Here is a 16,845-nt window from a genome sequence, read left to right as displayed (position 1 = left end):
GTCATTAAGAGCATTGTATAACAAGGCCTAGGATTGTCCATTCCCAAGAGATATTTTAGGCAAGATATATCAGTGTATCAAAGGAGGTATTCCAGAATGGTCTCAGTCTTTATTGCTTACATCTGGTCATGAAATCTGTTGCCAACTTGCTACTAGGAAATGTCTATGTCATAGAATACAGGAAATCTGGTTCTCAGTCCCTCAAAGCAGAAAGAAGTTATCATTTGACATCCTGGCTGTCATGCCTAAGTCATGTTCACGGTCCTGGATAGGGGACAAACCTCTTTTTGTCTGCTGCTCCTAAATCAGTGGGGGACCATGGGAGGAGGGGAATTGGGAATTGTGTATCTCTTCCTGAAACTTTAAAACTGTTCAATAGTCATGGAGCGAAATCTCACCATGCTGAGAAACCCATGCATGTCATAGCTGATTATTAATTACTGTTATCTTGAGACAAAAATTAAGGAATTTTGCAGAGAAAAAAACCATTCTTATTGATGTTTGTCTCTTATTAAGAGTTTTGAATCTTTGAATTACTGTTTCAAAAAAGGAACGTATTTATTACTTGGGGAGCTAGGCAGGAACAAGGGTGTCTTCCTGACCTTTGGCCTCCAATTCCCTGTAAATATGATCTTGCAGATTGTCATGAGGATTATTGCAGTGGTTAAAATAACACATCTCTGATGTTTGAATCCAGACCCACCGCTAACCAGCTGTGTGACCTTGGGCAAATTCTTTAACCTCTTTGAGCTCCAGTTTCCTCATGAAAAATGGGGATTAAAATGAGATGATGCAATTAAAATCTTAGCACCTTGCCTGGTATATGCTAAGTACCCAAAAGATGGTGTGCCCTATGGTAGCCACTATTAACGCAAGTCACAGGCCCTATGGACACTAAGAAAAACAGGGGCAGAAACCTCAGGCTTTCTATAGATGATTATCTATTTGGTTCTGAACTTAACCTCAAACCTTACAAAATGGTGATAATTAAGGACACGGGGCACAGGAGAAAGGGGCAGGGCAGCGTGGTGTAGTGGAAAAATCAGAGACTTGAGCACTCAAACGATCTGATTTAAATCCTAGTTATAGTTCTTCTAGTTGCTTAAGCCAGTCCTTCTCCAGTCCTTTGCCCCGAGTCCCAGTCTCCTCATCGGTAAATTAAATTGGGGATAACGACGCCTATCGCTGGGGATGTCGCGACGGTGAGAGACAGTGAGGTGTCCGGAACCGCGGGGCCTCGGAAGCTATTGTCACATTAGGGCGGGAGCCGCCCCCGGGACCTGTCACCAGGAATACTACCCAGGCAGGACGTGCAGGGAACGGGACCCGCAGCTGGGGGAAGGGGCCGGGCTGGGGCAGTCCGGGGCGGTCGGGTCGCGCGCCCGGGCGGAGGCCGAGGGCTCCCCGGGGCCTTTTGCTGGCAGTCTGAGCTGCCTCTGCACACGTCAGGGAGTATTGAAGCCAGATGCGGCGGCAGAGGGACGCCAAGCTCTCAGAACCTGGGACCGGAGACGGAGACGCCGCTCCAGACCCCGCGGTGACATTAAACGAAGGGGAGGAGATCTCACGAGAGTTATATAGGCTGCGAGACGGCGCCCCTAAATGACAGCCGGGCGGGCCACTGACGGGAGCGGCTCGGCCGCGTGGGGGCGCCCAGTGGACGGCGCGCGGCACCGGCGGCCAATGGCTGGCGGGGTCGCGGGCGGGGCCGGGGGCGGGGCGGCCGCGGCGCTCCAGTGGCGGGGGCGGAGTCGCGGCGGGGAGGCGGGGCGCCCGGCAGCGACGGCCACAGCAGCCTCGGCGGCGGCCGCGGCAGGACTGGCAGCGCCGGCGGCTGGTGAGGGGCTCGCGGCGGCGGCGGCGCGTGGGCGGCGTCGAGGTGGGGGCGCAGGGCGGCGGCGCGGAGGGGCGCGGGACTGAGGGGCAGCGGCGGCCGCCCGGCTCTGAGGCGGTGGGGGCGCGGGAGATCCACCTGCTGGTAGCGGAGCCGCCCGCATCTCGGCCCGTCCGGGAGCTCACGCGCCCCCGGCTGCTGCGGGGTCGGCTCGGGGCGCGGGCTGGGCCTCGGGGCGGGGCGTGGGCCGGGCGCCCTGGCCGCGCCATCACCCCGGCTCCGCCGCCGCCGCCGCCGCCCCTCGGTGCTGCGCGCTCTCCCGGTGGCCCTGCGGGCGCCTGGTGCGTTCTCGGCGCTCCCCCGCGCAGCGGGGCTCATTGACTTTGGGGGCAAAGTGGAGGAAAGTGTGGGTTTGGGGGGTGCGGAGGGGGAGGGAGAGTTCCCCGCGGGACCCGGCTGCCGAGGGCCCACGCCCGTCCCGGAGTCGGCGCCCCCAGGGGGCCCCGGGGGCCACCGGGCAGGTGGGGCCCGGGCGCGGCGGTCCCGGGCGCAGAGGCAGCGGCGGCTCCCGCCGAGGCGGAGAGGGCGTGCAGCCGTTGCGGCGAATTTTCCTGAGTGAAGACCTGGTGGTCCGGTGTGAAAGTGCAACCCCATCCCCCCAGGCCTCGGTCCCCCCTTAATGAGGAAGCTGCAGGTGGGACCCTTGGGTTGGGTCTAGGTGATTCCACTAAGTCCCAGGTGACATCCCGGAGGCGTGTTTTATGAGCTGCCAGTCATACCACTCTTCGGAGTCCGCTTTTATTTCTCACAGCGTGTGTTTCTCTGAGCCCGTTCGTTGCTTAGAATCCAAATTGCGAAATATAAACAGGCACAATGTATGTTTTTAATGCTTCCCATATATTTTACTGTTGTGCTTTTGCTGTCGTACGAATTCTGATAAAAAATAATGACAGCGTCGTTCGTTTGAATTTAGATCTAAATTTAGAATCAAATAATATGCATTTTGTGGTTTCTTTTTCTGAATGTTTAGAAAGAATAGTTTTATGAACAGGTTATCGTGGCATAGGTTTCTTCAGCCCACACGTGTCAATCGGAAAACGCACTGGAAGATGGAATTATGTAAGCTGTATTAAAAGAAAATTAATCCTTTTATAAATGTAAAATAATAGAATTTTAATATAGTTGCGGTGTATAAAGTTGTATAGCTTATGCCGTGGATTTCATGATTGTGCCTTTCATGATTTAGGCACCTCTGTCCTGTCTGTGGGATGGTAATTAAGAAATATGCCAAATGTGCAGCAGAGTGTTCTCAGCCAGGGAACATATTGAATATTTCAAAGAACACTTTAAAATAAAGGTTTTCTATCTAATAATGAAATATGGGACTACAGCCCTTAAAGGACTGTTGATAAGACAGATTTTTCAGTCTGAGATCTAGAGTTGAAAGTTCCATTCATCTTTGTCAGGACAGAAAAGATGACTAGTAATTTTAGCCACTACCTTTTTTGTTGTTCAAGATTCAGATGTATTAAGTGATAGTCTCAGAGAGTATTAAGGGGTTAGATTAAAATTTTTGCAAATGTAGACACTGATAAAAATATGAAAAATGATAAAAAATAAAAAAAACACATCATTTTGTCTCTTGCCTTAGGGAGTCAATCAGTCTAGTCTGTTAACTGCCTCTTCTGGTTTAAGAGCATGGAGATCATTAGTTTTGCTCTTGTCTGGAGTCTTCACTTGTAATGTGCAGTTAAAGTTCATTAGTTTGGAAACCCTAATTAAAAATGTATGACTACATTTTTACTGAGTAAAATATGTTCATATTTCTCTTGAGGAATTTTTAGGTCTTATTTGTTAGTAGAATTCGAGATAAGTATTTTCTTCAAACCAGAGCTGAATAATCCAATACTTAATGTTCCTTATGTTTTTCGTGTGTTATCAATAGTGTATCCATAGTCTACCTTGATTTTAGAGTTCATTCACTTTTTTTTTTTTTTTTGGTGAGGAAGATTGGCCCTGAGGTGACATCTGTTGCCAGTCTTCCTCTTTTTGCTTGAGGAAGATTGTCCCTGAGCTAACATCTGTGCCCATCTTCCTCTAGTTTGTATGTGGGACGCAGCCACAGCATGGCTTGATGAGTGGTGTGTAGGTCCACGCCCAGGATCCAAACCTGTGAACCCTGGGCCACTGAAGTGGAGCACACGAACCCACCCACTACCCGGCTGGGCTGGTGCCGAGAGTTCATACTGAATTTTGTCATATGGGCTTTATTTGTATTTAATAAAACTGTATTTTAAAATATCCTTTATTGTATGATTATCTGCTTCTCTGCTTCCCCATGATTATTAATTGAATGTTTACTCTAATAACCTGTATACTTTTAGATTTTTTACTAGCACAGAATCCTTCCTGAAGTAAGGTAGGGCTAAGTATATAGCAATAGAAAGTTATATGCGTTTTTATCTAATGCCATAGCAGGATTAAATTCCAAGTTATATAATTCACTGAGTTATCACTTCTTTTTTTATAATCAGAACTCATTATTGGGTGCTTATTAATATCAGACAATATATTAGGCACTTTCTGGAATTTAGTTGAAATTATAGGATTTCACCCTGAAGATTTTGAATTGTAGACATGGCATGTTTGATGTCAACTTGTCTTAACTATAAAAGGTAAATAACTTTGGTTTTAGAAAACAATGATGATAACTTGTAAGTGAGAATATCTTTGGAGTTCCTTGTTTTCAGATAGTAAGAGGAAGCAAGGAAGTAGGGGGGTTCATTGCTTCTAGAATATTATACCACAGTTAGAGGTGCTGGGCCTGGAGGGTTAACAGGCATGCGTTGGGGGTATGTGTGGGGAAGAGGAGGGCTTAGCTAAAGGCCACAGGAAGTGAGAAATTTAAGTTTAAACTTTGAAATTTCCTGTGAATTTTGCAGCTTATTCCATAATAGATCCGTGTTCGTTATAGAATATAACATTTTGAAAAATTTACATTTAAACTATTGGGTAGAGTTAACACCCCGGGAAGATTCTCCAGGGTAACCTGAGACTTGGAGAATTCCTGGCCCTTTTCTTCATACTGCCACAGTGCAGGTGGCCTAGTTTGCGAGGCAAAGGGTGGTAGGTAGGAGCTTGGACTTTGAAGTCCAACAAATTAGGGTTATCTATTTGGGTTCATTTCCTTGTAATGCCTGCCTCGTAGGATTTTGTGAAGATTTAATAACATGTAGTGGACCCAGCACATAGGAAACCCTCAGTGAGTTGTATGTCTGGCATTGTTATTATTAATGCTATGTCCTAATGATCTTTGTTCACTAGGGGAGATTTCTAGTAATGTTCAGTTTTACAAAGTAGCTGAGATGGTTGTTTCTGAATTGCCCACAAATGGCTGCTTTAATTAGCCGTATTCTTCTACTGAGGGAATTGTCCCTTGGGCTTGTTAGGCATTTCTGGAGGTGCATTAACTCACCCTGCTAGAGTGTCATTTAGTATATTGTGGTCCCCTTGAGGCCACCAGGAATCAGTGCACATCTCAGAGTGCCTGACATGCCCCCAGGGAAGAAGACCCGCTGTGCTTAGAGTGCACTCAACCAGTGGCTGGCTGCAGTTTTTTTGTTTGGTTTTACTTTTTAATACAATTAACATTTATTGAGAATCTGTTATATGCTAGGTGACTGTACTTAAGTACTTCTAATTACTTCATTTCATTCCATTTTCTCAAGAGCTTTATTAGATGGGTGGTGATCTGGATATCCTGAGCTAAAGCAATGCTAAGTGATGGGTCCTAGGTCGTACCATATCCTGCATTTTCTAAATGCCTAAATAGTCCCAATTTACACGCTGGGAGTAAGTTAATCACTGGAAAAACTGCGTTCATTCTATAATGATGATAAATAGCAATAATAACTGTAACCTTTTTGTTATTTATGATGACATGTGAAAGAGGAACCAGGACAGGGTGTTTTCTCATTTTGTGGATGAAACCTACATAAGTGACATACTGGAAGTCATGTAAGTAATGGTGGAGCAGGATCTAGGACCCGGGTCTTTTGACCCTTATATATTGTAGTCTGTCAGTTTTCTTAAAAATTTTTAAACACTGTTATTGTGCAATAGGAAAACTGAGGAGAGTAAAGATTATGTTACTCAGGAACCCTTGTGTGATCATTAGAGTTCTCAGCTTGGAATCTGTGGCTTACTATATGTTTAATGAGTCCCACAACTTCTCCCTTTAAATAAGTAACCATAACTTTCTTTTCACAGACAAAAGAACCAACGAGGAGGGGATATAGTTTGAAGCTTTTTTCCCTGGCAGAGAAGAACCATATAATTCTAGTATATTAAATGACTGGTTTAGATATGGGGATAATCTTTATAGATGCAGTTTAGCCCAGCCAAAAGTCTGTTTATAATGGTGACTGATAAATGAAGAAACCAATATTTTGCATTACTGAACAAGTTTTTCTTTCTCTTTTCCTCTTGAATAGGATGAAAACTTGAGACATCAACCTATGAAGACTGTGAAGACAATCCTGAATAGTAATTGTGAATGGTGTTGCTGCTAGACTTGTTCTGCAGAGCATCTGAAATGAACCTCTCTTATTGATTCTTTTTATTGGCCCAGAGCTAGGAGTACTGCATTCAGTTGACTTCAGGGTAAAAAGAAAACAATCTTGGTTGTCATCATAAACATATGAACCAGTGTGATGGTGAAATGAGATGAGGCTCCGAAATGGAACTGTAGCCACTGTTTTAGCATTTATCACTTCGTTCCTTACTTTATCTTGGTATACTACATGGCAAAATGGGAAAGGTAAGGAAAATATTTCCAGAAATGTGTATGAAACGTAGTAGGCTTTTTGCTTTATAAATGGTGTATAAATGCTTAGAATAAATATCCCAACAATCTGCATGTTGCATGCTGTCTGCTGGTGGCCTGGCAGTTTCTTTCTGATGCAAAAGTGAAACAGAGAAGTTTCTTGGACAGAGAAGACAGAGAATTTCTGATTTGAATGGGGTTTGTTTTCGAGTTCTTATAATTGCACTTGGAGAAACAGATACTGATCAGCTGTTTATATTATACAGGACAGCCAAGTTGAATAATATTAAAGACTTTTGTTTCGGCATTTTGTTTTTATTATTAAACATCATAAATGTTTGATAAGCTTCTTGTACTGGATATTATATAAAACGCCTAAAAGGACACAATCAGCGCCTTTATGAAATTTGCATGCTGATTGTACTAATGATTTGGTGCTGTGTAGTTAATGATTTAAACTGCCTGTGTTGACAGATTGCTCTTTAGGCAAAAGTGTTTATGAAGTGGGTGAGGAGAAATTCTGATTAGAAAATTTAAATTTTTAAAAAAAATTAGCTGTGTTTAGACTGTTGAAATGTGTTTTTAAGGAAAGTTATTTGTTCAGTGATTGGAACAATATTCAGGGATAATGCAGTTTTTTGCTTTTTTTGAAGAGAAAATATGTGGAGTAAATTCCTACACATACTTTTTACCTGTCTCCTTTCCTTATCTAAGAAATGTTGATGGCAGGGAGGATGGAGGTGTTGAGGGGAGTGCATCTTGGGTTTGTTAGAGTCAAGTTAGTCATCGTCACCTGGTTACTTGAAGATGCAATTGCTGGCATTATTTCATTGACTCCTATGAAGATAACTGAAGAGGTGGATTCATGACTCAACTTTTCTCTGTGTGTGTATGGATATGTATATATAGATATGTATATATCTGAGGACATATATGTGTAAAATAAGCTGATATTAAGTGAAAAACATATGCTATGTGCTTTGAGCAAGTATAGTATTCTTTTTCTCTGAGTTGGGCTCTAATTTTAGGGGGAACTCTTTGGGGAAAAATGAATGAAAAACTTTTTGAAGACCTTTCTTCTTTGTGGGCAAATATGTCTACATTTTAGATTTCATTTTTTAATTATACCAAAGGGAGAAGACTTACTTAGGAAGAACTTTGAATATTAATGTAATCAAACTATTGATTGTCCCTGACATGAACAAAACAAATGACGGCCCTTAAAAGTCTACTTATGAAATAAGAGAATTTGGATTGTATGGATTTTTTTTTTTTTCTTATCAGGAGGCTTTTCTATTCAGAGAGTTATAGTAATGGAGAAGCTTGACACTTCTTCTCACTGCGTCTTATTTAAGGGATTAAAAGTTTTGGAATCTCCATTCGATTTATCCTCTTTTTTTTTTTTTTTTGAGGAAGATTGGCCCTGAGCTAACATCTGTTGCTAATCTTCCTCCTTTTTTTCCTTTTTTCTCCCCAAAGCCCCAGTAGATAGTTGTATGTCATAGTCATACATCCTTCTAGTTGCCCTATGTGGGATGCCGCCTCAGCATAGCTTGATGAGCAGCCCGTAGGTCTATGCCCAGGATCCGAACTGGCAAACCCCAGGCCACCGAAGCAGAGCACGTGAACCCAACCACTGTGGCACCGGGCTGGCCCCATCCTCTTTTTTATGTAAAGTCATTATAAGCATTATTATTTTTTTTTATATTAAGCTGTCTTTATAATCAAAGTAACGTAAAAAATATAAAGGTTCTTTCACCATGTAGTGTTAGATACATACACCAAAAGTCTGCTCTCTGATTATCACTCTTTGAACAGCTCTGTAATCCTTTCATGCATACTCCTCTGCTCTCTTTTTCTGCTTTATGTTTTGTCCAGACTCTTTCAGGTATCAACAGAGGTCTCCTGTTATGGTTTATGTAAAATCCTTTGTGCTTTAATACTATCATTTATGTAACCACTCTAACTGCTGAGCCTTTGGATTCTTTCTAGATCATTCTGGCAATCAAACATCTTGGATTTTCCAGAGAAGGCCTGATTTCAGATATTCAGTTCTAGTAAACATATAAACCATGTGCTCTGATTTATATTTTGAAAGCATGATTTCCATAATCATTGACGTTGCTGGACTAATAGTTTTTATTTTTCATTCATTCATTGGTCCCTTTCATGTACCTGTCCTGTGCCTAGCACTGTATTATATGCTATGAATACGAAAAGGAATAAGAAACGTCACACCTTTGAGAAGCTTAGGGACCAGTAGGGGAAGATGCATGTAAACAAATATGATACCATCAGAAATATTGAGATAGAAGCAATAAAAGAGTGCAGGGCTTATGCTGTTATAAGCATATTACATGTTATATATTCTCTCATTTAATCCTCATAACAACCCTGGGAAGTATTATTACCTCTTTCTATAGATGAGGAAACCAAGGCAGAGTGGAGACAGAAGCTACTAATTCTTGAGTCACTTCACAGAGGAAGAATAAATGTGAAGGCAATGCCAGGCAGAGTAGGGGACAGTGGGCATGTCAGGTAGAGGGAGCTGCATATGCAGCCACAGAGTTCTGAAAGAGTGTAGAGTATTTGTGCTTTGGAATTATGAGGTGCTCATTGTGATTGGCACATAGTCAGTCCTAGACCGTCTCAAGGTTTAGCTGATAATCACAGTGCAGCTCCTATCATATTTGTCATAAGTCTTCATTTACCACTGGGAAGAATACATGAGCTGGTCTATAGTATTGGCATAAGTTGGGGAGGATGTCAGGAAACCACCTAGGAAGCCAGAGTTTGGGCCAGGATACCAGTTTCAGCAAAATACACAGGATTCTCACATAAAAATGAGAATTCCAATTCTGTGGAATAAACAAGTTGGGAAAGTTGTAAGCGAGTGTTGTGAGAGTGGGACAAAAGTAATTACATGTCTCACTTGTAGGTAGGGTTCTCCTAAATGAACCTTCTACTTTGGTCAGGCACAATCCAGAAACTGGGCAATACTGAGCAAGCAGTCATAGATCTCTCTCTATAGGGACGTATAACATTCATGTACATGTTTCTGTGTGGACATATGTTTTTGTCTCTCTTGGGTATTCACCTAGGAGTGGAATGGCTGGGTCATGTGGTAACTCTACATTTAATCATTAGAGGGGCTGCCAGACTGTTTTCCAAAGCAGCTGGACCATTATGCATTCCCTCCAGCAGAGTATGAGGGTTCCAATTTCTTCACCTTCTTGACAACACTTATCTGGCTTTTTGATTCTACTAATCCTAGTGATAGTGAAGTAGTATTTCATTGTGGTTTTGATTTGCAGTTCTCTGATGGCCAGTGATGTCTAGCATCTTTTTATGTACTTATTAGCCATTTGTGTATCTTCTTTGGAAAAATGGCTATTCTGATCCTTTGCCTATTTTAAAAAATGTATTATTTGTCTTCTTATTATTAAGTTGTAAGAGTTCTTTATATATTGTAGATACAAGTTCCTTATCAGATATATGATTTGCAAATTTTTTCTCCCATTCCATGGGTTGTCTTTATAGTGTCCTATGAAGCACAAAAGTTGTTAATTTTGATGAAGTCCAGTTTACTTTTTGCTGTTGCTTGTGTTTTTGGTGTCATAGATATCTAAGAATCCATTGCCAGATCATGAAGATTCTCCTGTGTTTTCTTCTAAGAGTTTTATAGTTTTTACTCTTACTTTTAGGTCTTTGATCCATTTTAAGTGAATTTTTGTATGTGGTGTGAAGTAAAGGTCCAGCTTCATTCTTTTGCATGTGGCAAGGCTCTTCAGTTGTCCTTTCACCATTTGTTGAAATAACTATTTTTTTCCCCATTGAATGGTCTTGGCATTCTTGTTGAAAATTAGTTGATCCTAGCTGTTTGGATTTATTTCTGGACTCTCAATTCTATTCCATCCATCTTCCTTGTGCTCATACCACACTGTCTTGATTATCGTTGCTTTGTAGTAAGATTTGAAATTGGGAAGTGTTAAGTCCTGCTACCTTATTCTTCTTTTCCAGGATTGTTTTGGCTATTTTGCATCCTTTGCAATTCTATATGAATTTTAGAATCAGCTTGTCAATTTGCTTTAAAGTCAACTGAGATTATAACAGGGATTGCATTGAATCTATTGATCAGGTTGCGTAGTATTGCCATCTTAACAATGTTAGGTCTTCCAATGCTTGAACATGGGATGTTTTTCGATTTATTTAGATTTCTAATTTCTTTCAACAGTTTTTTTGTGTGTTTACATAGTATAAGTTTTATGCTTTTATTAAATTTATACCTAAGTATTTTATACTTTCTGATGGTATTTTGAATGGAGTTGTTTTCTTAATTTCATTTGTCAGTTTTTCATTGCAAGTGTATAGAAATACAATTCATTTTTGTGTATTGATCTTGTATTCTGCAACCTTGCTGAACAGATTAGTTCTAACAGGTTTTAGTAGATTCCTTAGGATTTTCTGTAAATAAGATTGTGCCATCTGTGAATAGAAATAATTTTATTTCTTCCTTTCCAATCTGGATGCCTTTTACGTCTTTTTCCCTGGCTAGAACCTCCATTGCAGTGTTGAATAGAAGTGGTGCTAGTCAACATCCTTGTCTTGTTCCTAATCTTAAGGAGAAAGCAGCCAGTCTTTCGCATTTAAGTCTGATGTTATCTGTGGTTTTTAAGTAGATGCCTTTTTTCAGGTTAAGGAAGTTGGCTTCTATTCATAGTTTGCTGAGTGTTTTCATCATGAAAGAGCTGGATTTGGTCTAATTGTTTTCCTGCATCTATTGAGTGATTTTTGTTTTGTATTCTATTGGTAAGATATATTAATTGATTTTTAGATGTTCCACCAACCCTTCATCCTTAGGATAAATAACACTTGGTCATGGTGTATAATTCTTTTTATTATGTTGCTGGATTTGGTTTGCTAGTATTTTGGGGGGATGTTGCATCCATATTCATAAGGGATATTGGTCTGTACTTTTCCTGTAATGTGTTTGTCAGATTTTGATATCAGGGTAATATTAGCCTCATAGAATGATAGAGGAAGTGTTCCTCCTCTTCTGTTTTTTGAAAGAGTTTGTGGAAAATTGGTGTTAATTCTTCTTTGAATGGTTGGTAGAATCAGCAGTGAGGTCATCTGGGCCTGGGCTTTTCTTTGTGGGTAGTGTTTTGATGACTGATTCAACTTCACTTGTTGGAGGTCCTTTCAGATTGTATATTTCTTTGCTAGTCAATTTCTGTAGTTCCTGTTTTTCTAGGAATTTGTCCATTTCATCTAAGTTTTCTAATTTGTTGTACAATTGTTCCTAGTATTCCTTTATAATCCTTTCTATTTTTGTAAGATCACTAGCAGTGTCCCCTCTTTCATCGCTATTCTAGTAGTTTTCTAGTACTTTTTTTCCTTGATCAAACTAGCTAAAAGTTTGTCAAAGAAGCAGCCTCTGGTTTCTTGATTTTCTCTATTTTTCTGTTCTCTATTTTATTACTTTCTGCTCTAATCTTGATCATTTCCTTCCTTCCTCTTGTTTTAGGCTTAGTTTGCTCTTCCTTTCGTAGTGTCTTAAGGTAGAAGGTAAGATTATGGGTTTGAGATCTTTCTTCTTTCATAATATAAGTGTTTACAACTATAAATTTCCCTCTAAGCACTGCGTTAGTTGCACCCTGTAAGTTTTGGTATGTTGTTTTGATTTTCATTCATTTCAAAGTATTTTATGATTTCTTTTTTGATTTTTTCTTATGCCAGTTGGTTATTTAGGAGAGTGTTGTTTGATTTCCACATATTTGAGTTTCACAAATTTTTTCCTATTATTGATTCCTAATTCCATTCCATTGTGGTCAGAAGACATACTTTGTATCATTTCTATCCTTTTAAATTTATTTAGATTTGTTTTATGACCTAGCATATGGTGTATCCTGTGGAATGTCCCATGCGCACTTGAGAAGAATGTGTCTTCTGTTGTTGTTGGGTGGAGTGTTCTATAGATGTCTGTCAGGTCCAGCTGGTTTGTAGTGCTCTTCATGTCTTCTATTTCCTTGTTGACCTTCTGTCTATTATTGAAACTGGAGTATTGAAGTTTCCAACTATTTTTGTAGAATTGTCTATTTCTTCCTTCATTTCTGTTAATTTTTGCTTCATGTATTTTGGTATTCTGTTATTGGATGTATATATGTTTATAATTATTAAATCTTCCCTCTTTATCTCTAGTACCATTTTTTGTTTTAAAATCTATTTTGTCTGATATTAGTATAGCCACTCCAGCTTTCCTGGGGTTTCTGTTTGTATGGTATGTCTTATTCAGTGTTTTTACTTTAATATATTTATGTGTTTAAATCTACAGGGTGTCACCTGTAAACAACATACAGTTTTTTAAATCCAGTCTGACAGTGTCTGCCTTTGGATTGGACTGTTTGTCCATTCATGTCTAATGTTATTGGTATAGTGGATTTACATCTGCCATTTTACTTTTTGTTTTTCATATGTCTCATGTCTTTTTTGTTCCTCTTTTCCTCCTTTACTTTGTTTTTGGAATTAATTGAATATTTTCTAATGTTGCATTTTCATTTCATTAATAACTCTTTTCACTATTTTTTGGGTATATTTTAGTTGTTGTTCTAGCGTTTACCATGTACATCTCGACTTACCAGAATCAGCTTCAGATTTATACTATCTTAATTCCAGTAACATGTAGAAATGTTACTCCTATATAACTCTATTCCCTTTATCCCTTTTTTAATGGTATTATTGTTACACACATTATATCTGTTAATGTTACAAACCCAATGATATATTGTTGTAATTATTATTTTACCATCTGTTATTATTTTCTTAACACAGTACGGCTTTATTCTCACCTGCCTTCTTTGTGCTATTATTGGCAAATATATTACATTTCCACGGGTAATAGACTCTACAATACATTATGTATATTTTATACAATTTCTTTTTAAGTCAATTGAGAGAAAGGAGAAAAAATATGCATTAATAGTGTCTATTATAATTACATAATTACTGGTTCCTTTTGTGTGGATTTGAATCACCACCTTCTAGGCTCGCTTGCTTACAGCCTGATGAACTTCCTTTAGTATTTGTTGTAAGGCAAGTCTCCTAGCAATGAATTCTCTCAATTTTTCTTTATCTTGGAGTGTGTGTATTTTACCTTCATTTTTGAAAGATAGCTCTGCTGGATGGTAAGATTCCTGGTTGACAGGCTTTCTGTTTTTGTTTTTTGAGCTCTTTGTGTTATCCCACTGCCTTCTGGCCTCCTTTATTTCTGATGAAAGGTCAGCTGTTAATTTTATTGGGGTTCCTTTATAAGTGATGCACCATTTTTCTTTTGTGTCTTTTTAGATTTTGTTGTGTTGACTTTTATCATATTTACATGATGTGTCTGTTTGTAGGTCTTGTTTCCTAGATATGTAGGTTATTGTTTTTCAGTAACTTTGGGAAGTATTTAGTCGTTATTTCTTTGATTTTCTTTGTTCACCTTTCTCTCCTCTCCTGCTAGTATTCCCATTACATATATGATGATATGCTTAATGGTATCCCAAATTTCTTTTGTTAATTTTTCTTCATTCTTTTTTCTCTTTCTTCATCTTACATAATCTCTTGATCTCTTTTCAAGTTTGATGATTCTTTCTTTTGCTAGTTCAAATCTATTGTTGAGGCCCTCTAGTGAATTTTTCATTTCTGTTATTGTACTTTTCAACTCCAGAAGTTCCATTTGGTTCTTTCTTAAAATTTCCATCTCTTTATTGATATTCTTTATTTGATGCAACCTTGTCATACCTTCTTTTACTTCTTTAGTGAAGCTTCCCTTTAGTTTTGTGAGTGTATTTATAATGACTGCTTTACCTGTTAAATCCTATAACTAGTCACACAGGCAATTTCTGCTGTCTGCTTTTTTTCTGGTGTATGGGTTATACTTCCCTATTTGCATGTTTCATAATTTTTCGTTGGAAATTGGACACTGTAGATAATATATTTTAGCAACACTGGGTGCTTCTTCCTCCCCAGGGGGCTTGTTATTATTTGCTTGTTTATTTGTTTAGTGACTGGCTGGATTATTTTAGTGAAGTCTGTGTTTCCTGTCACACCGCCCCCTAAGGTTAAGTCTCTGTTGTTGCTCCTCAGGGAGGAACAGTTTTGGATATGCCCACAGTCATCCTGGGATGACCATTGTTACTGGTAGGGTTCTCTTCCACTCTTTCAGTGACCACTACACTAATTGCTGGCTGATTATTCTGTTGTTTACAACAGTGCACTGGAGCATGAATTCTGCTACAAACTAATCTAATCAAATTGTGGTTCATTTGAAGAAATTGTTTCTGAATTCAGTGTTTGATATTTATTCTGACTCCAGGAAGGCTCCTCCTCACTGTCACTTTCCCCAGTTCTCTCTTGCAAACTAGCCGCAAATGCCTGCAGCCTAGGCTGTATCTTCATTAGATCCACAGTTCTCCCAGTTCCCTTCGCCACAGCCTCCGCTGTTTTTGAAAGGGCTCTTAGTTTAAACTCCTCCATGCTCTGTTGCCAATGAAGCTACTTCCTTTGGGAAGAGATTAGGAACTATACATTTTATGGCCCACTATACATTTTATGGCCCACTTTTCCCGAGGCTCAATTTCTGAGCCAGGGCTCTGGAGGTGGGGGTGGGGACAATGACAGGCTTCTCTCTGAGTGGTACCCTCGCTGCTCTAGGAGCTGAGCCCTGGATGATGGGAGGGGACTGGTAGCTGAGGTTCTCTTGGCTCTCCCTCTCCTGGTGTGGAACCATTGCCTCACTAGCCAGTGGAAGGGCCATTGGGGCCCCAGTATTCTCAGAACGCTGTACCCAAGGTAGAGCTTTGGTGCGTGAAAAGATCAGATGTCATATCCTGTGAGGTGTAAAAATATAGACACCAAATAAAGCATTTTATTTAAAACTGTGGCTGTTATTTGTAAACAAAAATAGTGAACAAAAGTTTTTAGATTTTTTAGTTTTTCTTTATGGAATAAGCAAAGCTCCTTTCAAACAGGATATAAGGAAAATTAATAGTCAATTTAGGATTTGGAGTATGCTGTCATGGTTCTCGCTCACAGAATTGTATAATTGTGTTTGTTGAGTGCTTTCTGTATGTTAGGCACCGTTGGAGGTTTGGATTACATTAGTGAACATATGAGAGCACAATCCCTGCTCTAGTGTGGGAGAGAAGGAAGGGAGATAGCTAAAAAACAATAAATAAATTAAACAGTAAGCTGAAGAATAATATATTTTTAAACTTTTTATTTTGAAATAATTTTATATTTACAATAAATTTGCAAAAAAAGTGCACAGAATTCCTTTATACCCCCTAATAGGTACAACTTACATAACCACAGAGTACAATTTTTAAACCAAAAAATTGACTTTGATACAGTCCTATTTACTAATCTACAAACCTTATTTGAATTTCACCAGTTGTTTCACTAATGTCCTTCTTCTGGTCTAGGATTCAATCCAGGATCCCACATTGCATTTAGTTGTCATGTATCTTAGTCTCCTCCATTATGGGAAATTTCCTTAACCTTTCTTTGTCTTTTATGTCCTTGGCAATTTTGAAGACATTTGGCCAGTTATTTTGTAGAATGTCCCTTAATTTGATTTTGTCTGATGATTTCTCATGATTAGATTGAGGTAATGTATTTTTGGCAAGAATACCACAGAAATGACATTGTGTCCTTCTTAGTGCATTATATCAAGAGGTGCGTGGTGTTGACATGTCTTATCACTGGTTATGTTATCTTTGTTCACTTGGTTAGAGTGGTGTCTGCCAGGCTTCTCCACTGTAAAGTTACTATTTTTTTCTTTGTAATTAATAAGCATTTTGTGGAGGCATCTTTAAAACTAAGCAGATATCCTGTTTCTCATCATACTTTTGCCCACAAATTTTAACATCCATTGATGATTTTTGTCTGCAACAGTTATTACTGTGGTGTTTCCCAAATGTGATTTTCTATTTCCATCCTTCCTTCTACATTTATTAATTGGAACTCTGCTGAAAGGAAAAGATGTCTCTTCTCCCTCCTTTCTTTATATGAGTATAGACTTATGGATATTTATTTTGTTCTATGGGTTATAATCCATTATTATCATTAATTATTTTGTTGTTTTAATTGTCCCAGAGGTGGCCATTGGGAGTTCCTTCAAGTTGGTTTTTGTGCCTTCAACATT

At 39.5% G+C, this 16,845-nt stretch overlaps 1 protein-coding gene across 3 annotated transcripts in view; it reads left to right on the top strand.

Annotated features, from left to right (window-relative positions):
- The first annotated feature begins 1,773 nt into the window (after positions 1-1,773).
- MGAT4A (alpha-1,3-mannosyl-glycoprotein 4-beta-N-acetylglucosaminyltransferase A) overlaps positions 1,774-16,845 on the top strand; it is a 127,618-nt gene continuing 112,546 nt past the window's right edge. For all 3 annotated transcript variants that reach the window (XM_087426195.1, XM_087426197.1, XM_087426194.1), the window contains exons 1-2: positions 1,774-1,837; positions 6,328-6,653. In XM_087426195.1, coding sequence (XP_087282321.1) covers positions 6,560-6,653 — 94 coding nt within the window. In that variant the 5' untranslated portion in view covers positions 1,774-1,837; positions 6,328-6,559. The remainder of the gene's footprint in view (positions 1,838-6,327; positions 6,654-16,845) is intronic.

This window comes from Ceratotherium simum, chromosome 40, assembly GCF_057802395.1.
Source record: "Ceratotherium simum simum isolate JZ-2026a chromosome 40, ASM5780239v1, whole genome shotgun sequence".
In the NCBI taxonomy this organism is placed as follows: Eukaryota; Metazoa; Chordata; class Mammalia; order Perissodactyla; family Rhinocerotidae; genus Ceratotherium; species Ceratotherium simum.
This window is presented reverse-complemented; position numbering and strand designations above follow the sequence as displayed.